This window comes from Acinonyx jubatus, chromosome D4 (genome assembly GCF_027475565.1).
Source record: "Acinonyx jubatus isolate Ajub_Pintada_27869175 chromosome D4, VMU_Ajub_asm_v1.0, whole genome shotgun sequence".
Classification (NCBI taxonomy): Eukaryota; Metazoa; Chordata; class Mammalia; order Carnivora; family Felidae; genus Acinonyx; species Acinonyx jubatus.
The window spans coordinates 37,589,849-37,606,531 of NC_069391.1; the positions used below are offsets into that span (position 1 = coordinate 37,589,849).

Below are 16,683 nucleotides of genomic sequence, written 5' to 3' on the forward strand. Positions count from 1 at the left end.
CCCCCAGCCTTGAGGTTGTGGGACTACATTCAAACCTCAAAAATGTCTCAGAATAAAAAAGACTTGAGTGATCAGAGGCATGAGCCTTGATCATATCAGAGATCCCTGAGCTTAGGCTATCTTTGAAAATACTTCATTTCAGAAGGAGATTAATTGGTAATACTTCTCTGTTTTCACTTCTTCATGATTACACTTTCCCAAAGGGAAAAGAGTATGCAATTAAAAAAAATCAAAGTTCAATGCATTTTTATGTGATTGTGTTCTTACAAATGAAAAAGGTTCACCAAGGCCAATTTCTCCATGGATATTAATTGTGTTTGCAGCCCTTTGGTGGGCTGGTTGCAGAGGCTGGGTTTCAGGAAGCCAAGCTGCGTGAGTGACAAATTCATTCACAGCTGCTGTGTACTTTGACAGCTTTGAAAAGCACTCAAGGTCGTTTTCCAGCCTGAATGATAACAAGGGGGCTTGTTTAGGCTTCTGGTCTTGGCAGCCCTGGTTTCTATGTCCCATGGGTGAGCAATGAGCATCAAGTCACCAAGAAGAGCCCTAGGCTGTCAGCAAAGGAGACCAGCCAGCAACAAGGAGCTGCCAACTTTGGGGAGGCAGCTGCTCCAAATAAATGCACAACCTCTTAGGGAAATACAAGCCACTTGGGAATGTGCTGTTCATGCCATGGGAAGGATTCTGTTTCCCTGGCTCTGTCAAAGACACCAGAATTTCCCAGGCCCCCAGGATTTAAGCATTTCTGAATCAATCTCTTTCTTCACTTCATCACTAATTAATCACCAGCATAGACTTATTGAATGTTTTTTTTTTTTTTGAAAAGTCTCTTCCAGCCCAGTGGCTCTGTAGCTTTGTGATGAAGTGCTTCAGCTATGGATCTAAGGGGCTGTGTTCAAGTCCTGATTGTACCACTCATTTGTCATACTAGCTACTATTTTGAACAAGTAGCGATAGCCCAAATCTATCACCTATAAAATGGAGATAATAATGGAATTCACCTGACAGTGTGTCTGTCAGGATGATATAAAATAATACAAGTAAATTGCACAGCACAATGCCCAGTACATAGGCCATTCCCAGTGAATGCTGGTGCTGGTTTTTCACTCTTATAGCTGTTTCCTTTTCTCCATTTCCTGGAAAAGGTGTGGTGAGGCCCACTCCACCCCACACCTGAACCTCATTTTTGTCTCTGTCCCTGTATTCTGTCCAATTGCATCCTTCTCCAGACATACTCTCACTGGGCTGTGTTCCTGCCTGGACAGAATCTTTGAACTGTCTGCAGAAAAATCTCAGATTCCCTGAGATATTCCAGGCCCTTCATTAACTGCCTCCAATCACCTCTGTAGCCTGAGCTTTCACTACTTTCCAAGAAACCCCTGTTTGAATCATTGAGCCTGCTGCACTCTATCCCCAGAGACCAGTCCCATTCATTTTTACCACCGAGTCACTGCTTTTGCTGTCCCTTGCCCAGAACATCTGCCCTTCTGCTAGTCTACTCACACTCTGCTTATCCCTTGGCACCTAGCTTAGCCCTCCCTACAGCCTTCCTTGACTGTTGCCACTCATCCCTCGTTTCTCTTCTTCCATTCTTGAGGATCCCCAGAGCAGTTTCAGTCTGCATTATAGCATTTATATTATCTCCAAGCTGGACACAGTAGAGAAAGAGCACAGAATTAGGAAACTCAAGACCTAGATTTGGGTCCTCTCTGCCATTCAGCAGCCAGGTAAACTTGCCCTTACCTGCCTCTTGTGTAAAGTAGGGGTAATACTCTCTGCTCTGCCTACCTCCCAGACTGTTGCAAAGATGACATTGGATCACTAATATGTAAGTTTTGCTGCACTATTGTCAGATCTCATCACTATACCCATTTTTCTTATTCCATTGTTTGTAGTTGACCTGTGTGTGTCTTGTCTCCCTAGTGACATCCAGAGGAGGAAGGGATTAGTTTTTCTCCTCTTGCACCCCTATAGTACCTAGCATGGGACACTCAAATACTTGCCTTGTATGAGGAATTTTTAATACAGGCAGTAATAGTAGTTGCCAGCACTTCAAATCTTACCTTGAGCAACATCATCATAAGTGTTCTGGTTGACCATCCGCTCCACGATTTTAGCAGCCTGAGTCACTTTGGTGATGTCATCACTCTGTGGAGATACAGAGGCCACAGGCCCTCTTAGCTAGCACCTAGAAAGGTTATGTCTTGAGCCACAGCCCAGACTTGCAATTTTCTCTCTGACACCACCCACCCCGGATAGCTCTGTAAAGATATCTCTTCATGCCTCCAAAGCCAGATCACCTCACCACCCCCTTTGGGGAATGCCCAGCTCTTAAATGGCACAAGGAGTTTGCACTGCCATACTTGGCCCCTGGGTACAGCCTGTCTTGTACTCTTTCATTCTGAACTTGTTCTGGAGAAGGCATATCTCAGAGCACAACACAAGACATTGAAGAGTATTGAAGGGGAGAGCAGAAAATGGGAGGTAGGAGGCTTCTTTAGTGGAGACAGAGAGGTTTTATCATCTCAGGCAATGACAAAGACTCTCATTAAAGCCTCAGAGAGCTTCTGGTCCAACAGATATGCTTGTATACAGGGAGTAAAAGGCAGAAATGACTCCTAATCTAAGGCCTTGCCCACTGCAGGAAGAAACCAGCTGAGTGGGCAACCCTTGAGGAGCTTCAGAGCACCAGGCCCATGGGTGTTGAAAATGAGAGTTACTAGCAGTGCCAGCATCAGGCAGTGGTTAAGAGAATGGATTCTGGAGCCACACAGACCTTCATTCCCTTCCTATCCCATGCATTAGGAAGGAGCCAGTTGGCAACTTTAGGTAAGTTACTTAAATTCTCTGAGTCTTAGAGTACACATGATACAGCGGGGATGCATAATGCCACCTGCATCTGGGGTCATTGTACTATATTAGCAACTATACATAATCTTGGGTTCTCACAACAATCTTACAAAGTAACATCATTAGGATGTCTTTATAGATGAGGAAACAGGTTAGAAAAACCTAGATAATAAGTAGCAAAGCCAGGATATAAACTCAACTCTGTGGATTCCAGGTCCCATGCCCTCGGGCCCACACAGAAAGCCAGTCCCTCACCAGTCTGACCACCTTTGCATGGTCCTGGCAGTCTCCAGGTTCCAGATGTGTGGTGGACCACTGCCTCCCTTGTTCTGGATACTATACTACTTGAGAAGACACAGCTTTTTATTGGTTCTGACTAAATTTGTGGCCTCTCAGACCTTTCTGCCATTCCCATCTTAATCTTTCCGATCATACAAGCCTGCATTCATTTCTGTATATTCATCCAAATGATTAATGAGACAGAAATCTGAGATCTATCATTGCAGACTTTCCTACAGGGTATCATAGAGTTATTCTGCTTTCCCCCTCCCACTCACTTGAGTTTTATACCAACCTCGTCAGATGCAGGTCTCTGAGAAAGGGGTGTCACTCTGTGCATGCACTGGGCCTGAGCAAAAGATCACTCTGTTCTACAGATAGCCAGGGCCAGTACTTGAGATTCCCAGTTAAAACTCAATTCCCTTGCTTACAGGTTGCATACTAAGGTATTCACTGATGTTGGGGGGTATCTTATATCCCACAATGTTATGCCTTCACTGTAGCTTCTTGGTCCAGAGAACTGAGCTCTGCCTGCATCACAGCCTTCAATGTCAACCAAAGCTGGAAGAAAGTGCAGTCCTACTTCCCTGGACATATTAGACACCAAGTCTGATATACATGTTAGATCCCAAGGGCTTAGACCCAAGGACAATTTTCACTTTCAGCCACAGGGATATTTCTTTTCTTCTCTGGGTCCTGGTGGCTGCAGTTAAAGTTTCTGCAATAATAGTCCTAGCACACAGCCTATAGCCAAACCCTTGATGGATCTTCAAGTGAAACTTGACCCAGGCTAACACCCTCTCTGAAGCTCCTAACCTCTAGGGAATAGTACAGGGTCTGGACAGGGCAACCCATGGGACAGGGACTTCATCTTTCACTTCAGAGTTCCAGTACTCAGCATGATCATGATCACAAGTGCTTGGTCTGTAATTGAATGAAATGGAATTGGGGCAGTTTATATTAAGCCAAAGCAGGGAACTCTTAAAACTCCCAGAAAATGTGACTTTTATCAGGGACATGTAATTGAGTGGAAGTGGGCATACCTCAGACAAAGGAAGCAAAACTTACTTAAACTCATCTGGCTTCCATAGCAAAACGCTTCCCGGAGAGCTGTTTGGGAGCTCTCCAGGGTGCTGAATCCAGACCTCATCTTTCCCATCCTATTACAGGTCAAACACATCCATACTGGGACTCTGGCTCCTGATTCAGCTTTCTTTGTGTTGAAAGGACAAATGTGGCCCTTCAGCATCTCTCTGTGGTGATCTTCTTTGTGGGGACCTATCACTATAACTTCCATAATGATCCCCAAACCTACGCTGGCTATACTCACAATGAGCCCCACAAAATAGACCTCTATAATGACTCCTATTATGTTTCTTCATGGTAAATCCAGCCCAGAGTGGCCACACCCATCAGCCTGAACCTGCTGGTGTCTGTGATCAGCCCTGACTTAGCACCTGGCCCATAAGACTCACCTAAAAGATTGAGCACAAATAACCCAAGGACTGAAGGTCAAAGAGCAAATCACTCTCCAAAGCCCCATGACCCCTTGCTCAGGGAGGTGGTGCCTTATTATCACATCCCACCCCATCCTGAGAAGACTCCTGAGCTCTTTCAGGGTGTGCATTGGGCTTTCAATAACATTCATGTCTTCTGTTGCCGCCTAGCCCCCAAACCCTGAATCCTTGCTGGTCTCCAGACCTATATAAGATTGGGAAGAGGTGTGGAATGCCAGAGGCAGCTGTGGCTCTCTTCAAACCTTCCTACAAGGAAAGAACTATTCATATTTCAACATTAGCTCCCCACCTAAGGTCTTTAAAGTCCTTCCAGATAGCCAGGCTTCTCTCTACCAAGAGACCAAGATCCCACTCAGTCATTCTCTGTGACAGATCCATGGGAAACCCCACCAAACCTGGGACTCCATAGATGTCATCTTCCTCACGGCCATCTTCCCCATTTTTTTAGCTACTGGTGTCTTTGCCTTCTCTTTCTCTTTGGTCTTTTCCTGCTTCTCAAGCTCCTCTACATAGGCGTCGTAGATCTCCCACTAGGCAAGGGCAAGATGAGAAGGTTCATTGCAGGGCAAAATCTTCACCCAGCCAGTTGCTATTCAGCTTTTAGAGCTTGAGAAATAGATTATGTCAGGCCCTGTCACATGCCTCTATAGCATCCTCTACTTGGCCCACTGTATGTATTCAATGTCTGTCTTCTGTGCTGTCAGCTCTAGGACAGGAATGAAGGAATTCTCAGGGCAGTTCTGGGATGGGCTTTCCACCCTGCAGCTCAGGGGCTCAGTTATCAGCTGGAGATCAGTATTGCTGCAAACTACAAATCCTACTAGGCAAAACAAATGGGCAAATATCAAGGTGGATCACATTTTTCTTGGTGATTTATAAGACTCTGAACTAGGAAATTTAAAAAATGTTTCCCCCATGGAGATGTGATAAACTTTCTAGTTCATGTTTGGCTAACTACAGCACTGACCACACTTTCTGAGCATAAAAAGATAAACAAAAAGTAAGGGAACTCCTGCTAACTGCATCTGACAGCAAGAGAAGCTCAAGGATCATAACAAAGGAAGCATCAAGGATATGGGGGGAAAAACCCAGATCACTGTGTGCTCTCCAGAGTTGGGCAGTCACTGACACCTGGAGGCCAGATAGACACACCTTATATTAACAATTCACCATGGGCCAGTACTCCACACCACAACATAATTCAATGTTTGTTATCTCATTCAGAGCCTTCCAACAGCCCTGCAAGGCTGCTTGTTGTCCTCACTTGACAGAGAAATAGAAATTGAAGCATCAAGGGTGACACGGTTTGCCCAGGGTCTTACAGTATGAGCAGCAAAGTTGGAGCCTGAGCTCAGGTCTCCTGGCACCATATCCTGCTCAAATCAGCATGGCTATCCAATAGAATTTGAGGGGGAAAGAGGGTCTGCAGGAAGAATTAAGACTGCTGGAAGGACAGATTAGAGTGCTAACACTTCAGAGTCAGCATGGGGTGACTATAGAGAGTTGGAAGCCATGCCTATTTCCCTCTTTGATAGTCTTGCCCCTGAGAGGCATGTGGCTGATCCACAGCTCACTAGGTGGGGACCTACTGTCTAATATGCCTGATGTTCAGAGCCTGGACAAGGAGCATGGAGATGGATGGATGAGGAGGGCAGGCTGCTAGAGGAATCTTTGACAAGGATGCATGAGGTGGAGAGGTGGGGGTGTGGTGATGACTTTTAGACTGACCCAGGGTCTCACCTGATTAGCTGTAGCCGAAAAGTTTGTCCTGGGAGGAGGTTCCATCTGGCATTCTCGGTCCTAGTGAACAATGACAACAAGAAACCAACGGAGAGCCCTCAACTCCTTCTCACTTAACCCAACAGTATATTCATCCATGGGTGAAGCATTTCAGTTGGAGCAGGGGGAGGGATGGGACACAGAACTGGGAAGTAAAGAGGGGCTGAACAAAGGATGAAATGATGCACTGAAAGCCTACATTTTCCTTCTAAGCTTCCTTCAGAAGACTAAGCTAGAAATAGGGGGCAATGAAGCCTGATTATGCCAGTTCAACTAAGTGGGGGTTAGGCAGGACTCTGGCCAGCCTTTAGATGCAAGACACAGAGGTCATCCCCTGGCAAGCTACTGGACTAATATCCCTCACCCTGAGAAGACTTCTCCCTAATACTGGGGCCTGTGGCTCCACCATGGGAATGCACTCCCTCCTCATTGTGTATCACCCAGATTACTGAATAGGGAGTACACAGTGTGATTAGAATCTGCCATAAACCCATCATGTAGACTTCTGACCTCCATTCACAGATTCATTTCTGTAAAACACTGTCTTACATATGTGAGTCTCTCCCCTGAAATCCTGAGAGATTCTTTCAGCCTGTACTCAGGGTCCTCCATACTTATGAGCCAGGGAGCTTTTCCAGCCTTTTCTAGTTAGTCTATCACAGAGACCATCAACTTCAGTCAAACTGGCTCTTAGTCCTGCCTCCCTGGCACATCTGGCCTCTCCTCTCTCCCCCAGATCTTGACCTCCTCTTCAAGGCCCTTACATGTTTCAGTCTCAGTTGAAGGGCTCCAGATTCCTTGTTACCCACTCTGAACTCCCATGAGGATGGCTTATAAGGACTGAACACATGCTTCAAGCTCTCCTCAGAGAATTTAACTGTGGTGCATGCCTGTCACCCTTCCAGGCCAAGAGCTGCTGAGGCTGGAGTCAGGCCTGTTCCTTTCCTGCCATGCACAGTACAGAGCTGTGAGGTAAAGGGGCTGGAGTGGGGCTGCTCTACCCGGAGAGGGTTGTTTAAGGTCTGTGAGGCCCTCTCACTGAAGTTGAACTGGTTGGTGAGCTTTCGCTCGTTGGGCTGCTTAGGAGTCATCAATTCTTCTTCAGTCACTTTTTCAGCTGCCTGGAAAAAAAGACCCATAGGACCAGGGCTCAGCTGTGACAAGAAGATGGTGGGGAGTCAGGAGTGGGGAGAAGTCATGTCTTAGGATAGGATAGAAGAGGGAGAGGGTAATGATGCCAGAGGCATTGGCACCTGGAGCCTCTAACATCTCACCTTCAGCCCCACCCCATAACAAGTTACCCCTGAAACTTCCCTCCACAGCTAGAGCTGGAAGGGGAGAGACGGGAACAATATTATACTGTACCTCAGCTGCAGGCATATCTATTTGACTCCCAGCTTCAGTTTCAGCTTCAGCTTCAGATTCCTTAGGCTCTTCTTCTTCTTCAAGGATTTCAGTTTCTGAAATCACCACCTTGGTGGACTCCTGAGAACCTTGGTAGGATATTGCAGATGAACCCAAAGTCCAGGCCTCCTCCCCCATCCCCTGGTAGGGCAAGGCTTTCTTGGTTCCTGCTTTTGAGACCTCACCTACCCCAGGGTTCTCATGGGTTAACTCCCAGACCTATCCAGGACAGCCAGCTGTTGGACTTTATGTAAGTAGAGGCTCTGCAAAGTTATGGCTTAGTGATCTGCTCCCTAGGGTGACCACAGAAAGGGGACGAGGCTCTGGGCTGTAGCATCAGGCTGACCTGAGGCCTACCTGCTGCTAACTCATCACGGTAGTGCTGCCGTCGTCCTTCATCCGAGTCTTTAGGGATCAGGTTCCCAACCTGGCTGAAGTGAACTGCCAGTTGGTTCACAACGCCAATAAACTTATATGTGCCTTCCTAAGAGGAGAGAAGACTGGGTAAGACCAAAAGTCCTGAAAAGGGCTGCTGGAGTCAGAATGTAGTCTGCCTTCATTCTATAAGGCTTAACGTGGCCCATCTGTTAACGATATATATAGATCTCATCAAATCCTCAGTTAACCTGAAGTTTTCATTGCATTGCAGCTTAAAGAGGAGGCAAATGAAATAAAATTTTTAAAAATTCTCATAAAAGACATATTTTTAAATATCTTTTCTTTCCAATTTTGAATAGCCCTGGATTTGTCTATCACTGGCTCTTACATCCATGCCAAGCAATCCTGGTATACCTGTTTCATCACAGATTTGAGGCAGGTCACGCATAGTCCTCAAACATACCTGGCCTGGCCTACTCTGAACAGTATTTAGTGAATGTGAGGGCTGGATAGATCCTCAGAGATACCAAATCTCCAATTCCCCTGTTTCCATACAAAAGGCCACAGATAGCTAGAAAATGTTTGAGTTTGGCACTTGTCCAGTTTATAAAATGTCCAGAAAATGAAAATCAGGGCTAGTCTTAAAGTCTAGGTAACCTTGTTCATTTATTCTTCAACACCTAATTTTTAAACAAATACAACATGCCAAGTATTTTGTTTTAATTTTTTTAATGTTTATTTATGTTTGAGAGAGACAGAGCATGAGCAGGGGAGGGGCAGACAGAGAAGGAGACACAGAATCCAAGGCAAGCTCTAGGCTCCAAGCTGTCAGCACAGAGCCCGATGTGGGGCTCAAACCCACGAACTGTGAGATCATGACCTGAGCCTAAGTCAGATGCTTAACCAACTGAGACACCCAGGCACACCAACATGCCAAGTATTTTCTAGGTTCCAGAGACATAAAGCTTAACAAAAGCAGATATGATCCCTGCTTTCACAGGGCCTATTAGTCTGGTTCTTCTAGACAGCCTCCATATTGACAAGCATCTTAGTTGTACTGTTGACTTTGAGACCAAGGTTTCCTTCCTTCTTTCAAAATATATCTTCCCAGCCCTTTTAAAGTCACATAGAATATTGTTGTATTTGTATGACACACTCGGGTAAACTCACTGGAGAGGAAACCAGCCCATGGGCTCCAGCTGTATCAAACCCACCTGCCTCTGGAGAGCTGAAAGAATCACTATTTCTGCACATAGGTTGGGACACTCTGCCTTAAAAAGTCATCACAAAGCCCTTCTTCTCTCAGTAACTCAGATGGATGGGAAATGAAACAGTGCAGTTATTAAAAGCATGGTCTATGTTGGTGGGCAGAATGGATTCAAATCCTGATTCCTTCCCCTATTTTCTGCATGACCTTGGGCTTAACCACTCTAAGCTTTATTTTTTTCATATGTAAAATGAAGATAATAATATCTAATTTTTAGGATAGTTATAAGTATTGAAAATAATGAAAATAATTTATTTATTACTGTTTAAAAAATATTAGATAGAGCATGAGCCTGAGAAAGGGGCAGAGGGAGAGAGAGAGAGAATCATAAGCAGGCTCCACACTCTGTGCGGAGTACAACGCAGGGCTCAATCCCATGACTCTGGGGTCATGACCTGAGCTGAAATCAAGAGTCAGACACTCAACCAACTAAGCCACCCAAGTGCCCAGAAAATAATTTATTAACAGTGTCTGACACGTAATAAGTACTGAATAAGATTTCAAGGGAGATTCATTATGGAATTTTTTAAATCTCTGGAAAATTCCATGTAAAATTTCAAGGTTCTGGTCAAAGACCAGAGTTTAAAGGTGATCTCTCTAATAGCAGAGAAGCTTTTGGAATGTAGCAAGTCACTGCCAAACCAAGGAGCACCTATAGGCCCCTAACCCAGAGGGGATGACTTACTTTGAAGCTGTACCTGACGATGTTCTGGGGTGCATGTGGGTTGTTGGCTGTCAGAATGCGGGTGAACTCCTCCTTTAGCTCCTAAGGGAGAGAAATACCAAGGAATACCAAAGGCCCACACCTCTTCTGAGATTTGGGAGGGCTCCTCAGGGTGTCATCAGACATCTCACACCCAGGTTCTGTGCAGGCTCCTAATCAGTACTATGAAAGAACACATCTCTGAGGGTAGAGAAGGTAGAAGGGGCAAGGGCAGGATGCTGCTCACTCACCGCATCAGTCAACTCCAGCTGGTCAGGGGGTCTAACTGTGGCTTTGGACTGGGCCCATTCATCTGCTCCTTCTCCCACTTCAGTCCCTGAATCTTCATCCTGGACAACAACCTCACATGAGGATCAGCAAGCAGTGCTCTCCCTTCATTCACAAATCCTCCCAGAAGCCAAGCTCTGCCCCTGATAAGTAGAATACAAAATGCACAACAGACCACTCATGGAAGAGTCCAAAGGAACTGCTTAGGTCAGAGTTCTCATTGCCTGGAAGATCTTGGCCATGTCAGCCGTGGGGGTCAGTACTTATCTGAAACATTGTGGTGGGCCTTTCGAGCCAGAGGTGAGACCAGAAGTGGCCCCTCCCTATTCTCTCCCATACAGCCTGGAACCTAATGGTCAGGACCAGCTGCCAAAGGCAGGGCTTTATGCAAAATGAAAGGACATCCAGCTGTTATTTAAGATGCTTCAGCTCCGATTCATATTTTATCTTCCAATTTGCCAACTTATGGTTACTCTTATGGCAACACTCTCAGTACTTGGTAACTTTAAGCCTCAGAGTCTCATCAGATCCTTAGAGCAAAAAAATCAAGGACTAGAAGTTTTTCCTTTCTGTAATAGACAGTTAAACACCTTGCCGAAGTGGCCCATGATGTATTAAAAAAAACTCACCCTTGTTAGCAAAAATATGTGAAATAAAAGAATGCAATTCTTCACTATAAAACTGTTGAAAACTAAAACAACAACAACTACTACAAAAACCCAAAACAAAGAGACCACTCAACCAAACAAAACTAATCCAGTGGTGGTGACATTGTGGGAAAATTGCTACCCATAAATTAGCTCAAACTTTCTAAAGAGCATTTTGGAAATATTTACCAAAAACCTAATAAGCATTTATTCTCTGTGACTGAAGTTTCTATGTATAGGACTTTATATTGAAGAAATAACCAAGGACATGCCCAGAGATTTAAATGCATGAATGTTTGCTGGAGAATTGATCATAATAATGAAAAAGAGGAAATATCTAAGTGTCCAACAATGGGGCATGGTTGAACAAATTACAGTATAGCCTTAAGGAACATATGGTAAAATATTATACAGTAATTTTAAATGATGCTATAAAAGTATGTTTATTGGCAATGGAAAGCACTCTAAATATATCATGTAAAAAGCAGATTATAAAATAACTTACAGTTTGATTCCATTTAAAAACAGGGGTGCCTGGGTGGCTCAGTCGGTTAAGTGTCCAGCTTTTGACTTTGCCTCAGGTCATGATCTCATGGTTTATGAGTTCAAGCCCTGAATCGGGCTCTGCGCTGACAGTATAGACCCTGCTTGAGATTTTCTCCCTCTCCCTCTCTCTTCCCCTCCCCTGCTTGTGCTTTTTCTCTCTCAAAATAAATAAACTTAAAAATAAATACACATAATTTTTATATATGCACAGAAATATCTGAGAGAGTATAACATCATGTGTTAACTAAGAGGTTTTCAATAATGGTGGGTTTAAGGGTGATTTTTTTTAAAAATAGGCTTCACACCCAGCACAGAGCCCAATACGGGGCCTGAATTCAACCCTGAGATCAAGACTTGAGCTGAGATCAAGACTCAGCTGCTTAACCAACTGAGTCACTCAGGTGCACCTAAGGGTGATTTTAATGGTCTTTTTGCCCATTTGAATTTTCTAAAAAAGATATAGCTAATATTTTCAACAGAAAACAATGCTGTTAGCATCTTGCTGAGAGCCTTCAGTGGGCTCAGCACTTACTCTCTTCCTGGCTCCTCTGCCTATGTTGATGCTCTGAAAGAAAGAACAGAAACAAGAGGTAAGTCATAGGCAAATCTCTGTGGGAATATCAGAAACAGTATTACAGGGAGGCTTCTTCCCAGAGATCTCAAAGACACTGGACATTGAGCTTTCCCAAGTCTTAAAAGTGGTCCTCTTAGTGGCAACATGTGCTTCTTACCCGAGTCAAGGAGGCCCTGTATCTGAGGCAATCCCATTCCAGTGTCAGTGCCACTGACCCATGAAAAGCACCCAGGTAACTTAGCACTGGGCATTTCTTATTTGCAACTAGTTCCACAAACATTTTTAAAAAGCATATTCTAAGTGCTCAGCTCTGTACTATGCGTTAAGGAGATTTCGAGGTCAAATTATATTTATAAATACTTGTTTGGGATGAATGTAAGCTCTTTATAAGCAGATACTTTGTTTTATACGCTGCTGAGAATATAGTAAGTGTTCAAATACTTATTTTTTTCCCCCAGAGTGAACATAATCCTTTATTTCAAGGTGATTCTTTTTTTTCTATAATTCATTTTTTACAATTTACATCCAAGTTAGTTAGCTCATGGTGCAATAATGATTTCAGGAGTAGGTTCCCTAAGCCCCTTATCCATTTAGCCCATCCCCCCACACACAACCCCTCCGGCAACCCTCTGTTTGTTCTCTATATTTAAGAGTCTCTTATGTTTTGTCCCTCTCCCTGTTTTTATATTATTTTTGTTTCCTTTCCCTTATGTTCATCTGTTTTGTATCTTAAATTCCTTATATGAGTGAAGTCATATGATATTTGTCTTTCTCTGACTACTTAATTTCACTTAGCATAATACCCTGCAGTTCCATCCACATAGTTGCAAATGCAAGATTTCATTCTTTTTGATTGCCAGGTAATACTCCATTGTATATATATATACACCACATCTTCTTTATCCATTCATCCATCGATGGACATTTGGGCTCTTTCCATACTTTGGCTATTGTTGATAGTGCTGCTATAAACATTGGGGTGCATGTGTCCTTTCGAAACAGCATCCCTGTATCCCTTGGATAAATACTTAGTAGTGCAATTGCTGGGTTGTAGGGTAGTTCTATTTTTAACTTTTTGAGGAACCTCCATATTGTTTTCCAACTGGCTGCACCAGTTTGCATTCCCACCAGCAGTGCAAAAGAGATGCTCTTTCTCCACATCCTCACTAACATCTGTTGTTGCCTGACTTGTTAATGTTAGCCCTTCTGACAGGTGTGATGAGGTGGTATCTCAGTGTGGTTTTGATTTGTATTTCCTGGATGATGAGTGATGTTGAGCATTTTTTCATGTGTTGTTTGGCCATCTGGATGTCTTCTTTGGAGAAGTGTCTAATTCATGTCTTTTGCCCATTTTTTCACTGGATCATTTGTTTTTTGGGTGTTGAGTTGGATAAGTTCTCTATAGATTTTGGATATTAACCCTTTATTTGACATGTTGTTTGCAAATATCTTCTCCCATTCCATTGGTTGCCTTTTAGTTTTGCTGATTGTTTCCTTTGCTGTGCAGAAGATTTTTATTTTGATGAGGTCCCAATAGTTCATTTTTGCTATGGTTTCCCTTGCCTCCAGAGACGTGTTGAGTAAGAAGTTGGTGCAGCCGAGGTCAGAGAGGTTTTTGCCTGCTTTCTCCTCGAGAATTTTGATGACTTCCTGTCTTATGTTTAGGTCTTTCATCCATTTTGAGTTTATTTTTGTGTATGGTGTAAGAAAGTCGTGCAGGTTCATTTTTCTGCATGTTTCTGTCCAGTTTTCCCAGCACCATTTGCTGAAGAGACTGTCTTTATTCCATTGGATGTTCTTTCCTGCTTTGTTGAAGATTAGTTGGCCATACATTTCTGGGTCCATTCCTGGGTTCTGTATTCTGTTCCCTTGATCTGAGTGTCTGTTTTTGTGCCAGTACCATACTGTCTTGATGATTACAGCTTTGTAATACAGCTTGAAGTCTGAGATTGTGATGCCTCCAGATTTGGTTTTCTTTCTCCAGATCGCTTTGGCTATTTGGGGTCTTTTCTGGTTCCATACAAATTTTAGGATTGTTTGTTCTAGCTCTGTGAAGAATGCTGGGGTTATTTTGATAGGTATTGCCTTGAATATGTAGATTTCTTTGGGTCAAATACTTATTGAATAAATGAAGAATGTCATCAAACCGATTAGTGATCATGATTCTGGGGAAAATGTTTTTCCTCTTTGGACCTCAGTTTCCTTGTCAGTAAAATGCATAGGATTGTATGTGATGACCTTCCAGCTCTAACACACTAAAATTTTATGTTCCCAAGAGCAGCGTGTTTTATTCAGCTTGATAAACATTTATTGGGCATCTATTTGTGTGTCAGGGACACACCTAAGCAGTAGGACACAGATGAAGAGAGATGAGGTCCCTACTCACGGGAGAATGTTCATCATTTACTCTCTCATTCACTCACTCACTCACTCACTCACTCACTCACTCACTCTCTCATTCAGTACTCCTTTGAAAGCCTCCTCTGTGCCAGCAACAGAGATATGTGTACCCAGGGTGCTATAGGAGTACACAGAGACACCTACTGAGCACAAGAAAGGCTCCCAGAGGTGGCTGTTTCCCAGCTGGGTATCAAAGAACAAAGAACCCAGCTGGGTTGTCTAAATGGAGAAAACATTATTCAGAAGAAGAAAACACCATATACAAAGGCAAGAGAAGAACAGTGACAGAGCCAGTAAAATATTCCACCAAACAAACAAAAACCCTGCAATATACATATATATACATATATATAATTGTTAATATATATAATCATTCATATATATATATATATATATATATATATATATATATTACAATAGGTGTTTCAGATGATCAAGCAAAAGGGAGATCAGTGGAGGCTAGAAATGTGACAGAAGTGTTCTTGGAAGAAGCAGGTTTAAAGTATTGAAGGAAAGGCCAAGGCAACATGGTGGCAGTACAGCACATTGGACAGAGACCTCTGCTCCCAGTTCTTGCAGGCCACCTGTATATTCATGAGGAAGTCTCTGGGCCTCAGTTTCCCAAATACAAAGTTAAGAGAGTTAGACTAGATGGGCTCTTACAGCTCTTACATAATATAGTCTATGGGAGAGGATTTGATGGTGGAGAGGAGGAAAGGGATTCCAGGGAGAGGGAAGAGCATGTCTCAGCTTGGATTAGGATTGTTATTGGTAGAGCAGGCAGCAGGATTCAGATCTCTGCCACGTTGCCAGGGTTTCCAGTGATGGAACCCTTCTCTGAGGCTAAGCTGCATAAGCCAGAAATCTGCTTTTTTTTGAAGCACCTCTGATCCCTAAGGTAACAAGATGCAGGCGTCACAACTCCAACAGCTTTCTGGCCCACAACAGACATTGGAGGGCCAATCCCAACCCAAACTGCCAGCCTTAAATAGAAAACGAGATCCAGTTACCATTGCCCCCCGTAAATATGTCTGTAAAACATTTATCTGGCAATAAAATAACTGACAAGGCAATTCGAATGTAATTGTTTTTGGCAGTTGGAAATATTTCAATTAACACACTATAAAAGCCACACTATAATAAATGCAAAACAGGCCAATGAAATCAGCTGCAGTCCTGACTTCCCAACCATGGCAAAGGAGATTGAATGTCAGGCTGCCACTTTGGGCCCTTGGTCTTCCAAAAGGAGAAGCCTGAGATGGACAAGCCTGAATTCCTGGAAAGCTTTTGATGGTTCCTCCCAGAAGCCATCAAACCACAGAAGAACAAAGCCCAAACTCCCTCCCTGGCCTTCAGAACTCTATCATCTGGCCCCACGTCTCCATTCCAGCCTGCTCTCCAGCCCTTCCTGTGCTAGCATTTTGAGATGCAGCCTAGTAAGGCTACCCACATTTCCTGAGCATCGACTGTGCTTTCCCACCTCTGCACCTTTGACTTTTTTTCAAAAAATAATTTATTTATTTTTGGGGTACCTGGGTGTCTCAGTCAGTTCAGCGTCCAACTTCAGCTCAGGTCATGGTCTCGTGGTTTGTCAGTTCGGGCCCTGCATCGGGCTCTGTGCTGACAGCTCAGAGCCTGGAGCCTGCTTCAGATTCTGTGTCTCCCTCTGTTTCTGCTCCTCTCCCTCTCACACTCCATCAGTCTCTCTCTCTCTCTCAAAAATAAACATTAAAAAATTTTAAAAATGTATTTAGTTTTAAGTAATCTCTATACCCAACATTGAGGTCAAACTCATGACCCTGAGAACAAGAGTTGCATGTTCTTCCAACTAAGCCAACCAGGTGCCCTTGCAGTTTTGCTTTTTACTGTTCCTCTTGCCAGAAACATAATCTTCCCTTTCCCTCTCACCACTCCCACTATCTCTGCCTAACAAAACCCTACCCAACTAAACTCTACTAGTCCTTTATCTAACCCTGACATATTATCACTTTTCTTGTAACTCCCTCTACTCTTCCATTCTTCACTTTGAGTGGCTGTTGTGAGATGAAGGA

At 43.7% G+C, this 16,683-nt stretch overlaps 1 protein-coding gene across 3 annotated transcripts in view; it reads right to left on the reverse strand.

The window, feature by feature from the left end:
* DNAI1 (dynein axonemal intermediate chain 1) overlaps positions 1–16,683 on the reverse strand; it is a 58,746-nt gene that overhangs the window by 24,824 nt on the left and 17,239 nt on the right. For all 3 annotated transcript variants that reach the window (XM_053204975.1, XM_015073175.3, XM_053204976.1), the window contains exons 2-10: positions 12,191–12,223; positions 10,429–10,527; positions 10,160–10,240; positions 8,187–8,313; positions 7,791–7,918; positions 7,427–7,546; positions 6,387–6,446; positions 5,042–5,176; positions 2,064–2,148 (exon numbers count right to left, since the gene is read on the reverse strand). In XM_053204975.1, the coding sequence (XP_053060950.1) occupies positions 2,064–2,148; positions 5,042–5,176; positions 6,387–6,446; positions 7,427–7,546; positions 7,791–7,918; positions 8,187–8,313; positions 10,160–10,240; positions 10,429–10,527; positions 12,191–12,223 (868 nt within the window). The remainder of the gene's footprint in view (positions 1–2,063; positions 2,149–5,041; positions 5,177–6,386; positions 6,447–7,426; positions 7,547–7,790; positions 7,919–8,186; positions 8,314–10,159; positions 10,241–10,428; positions 10,528–12,190; positions 12,224–16,683) is intronic.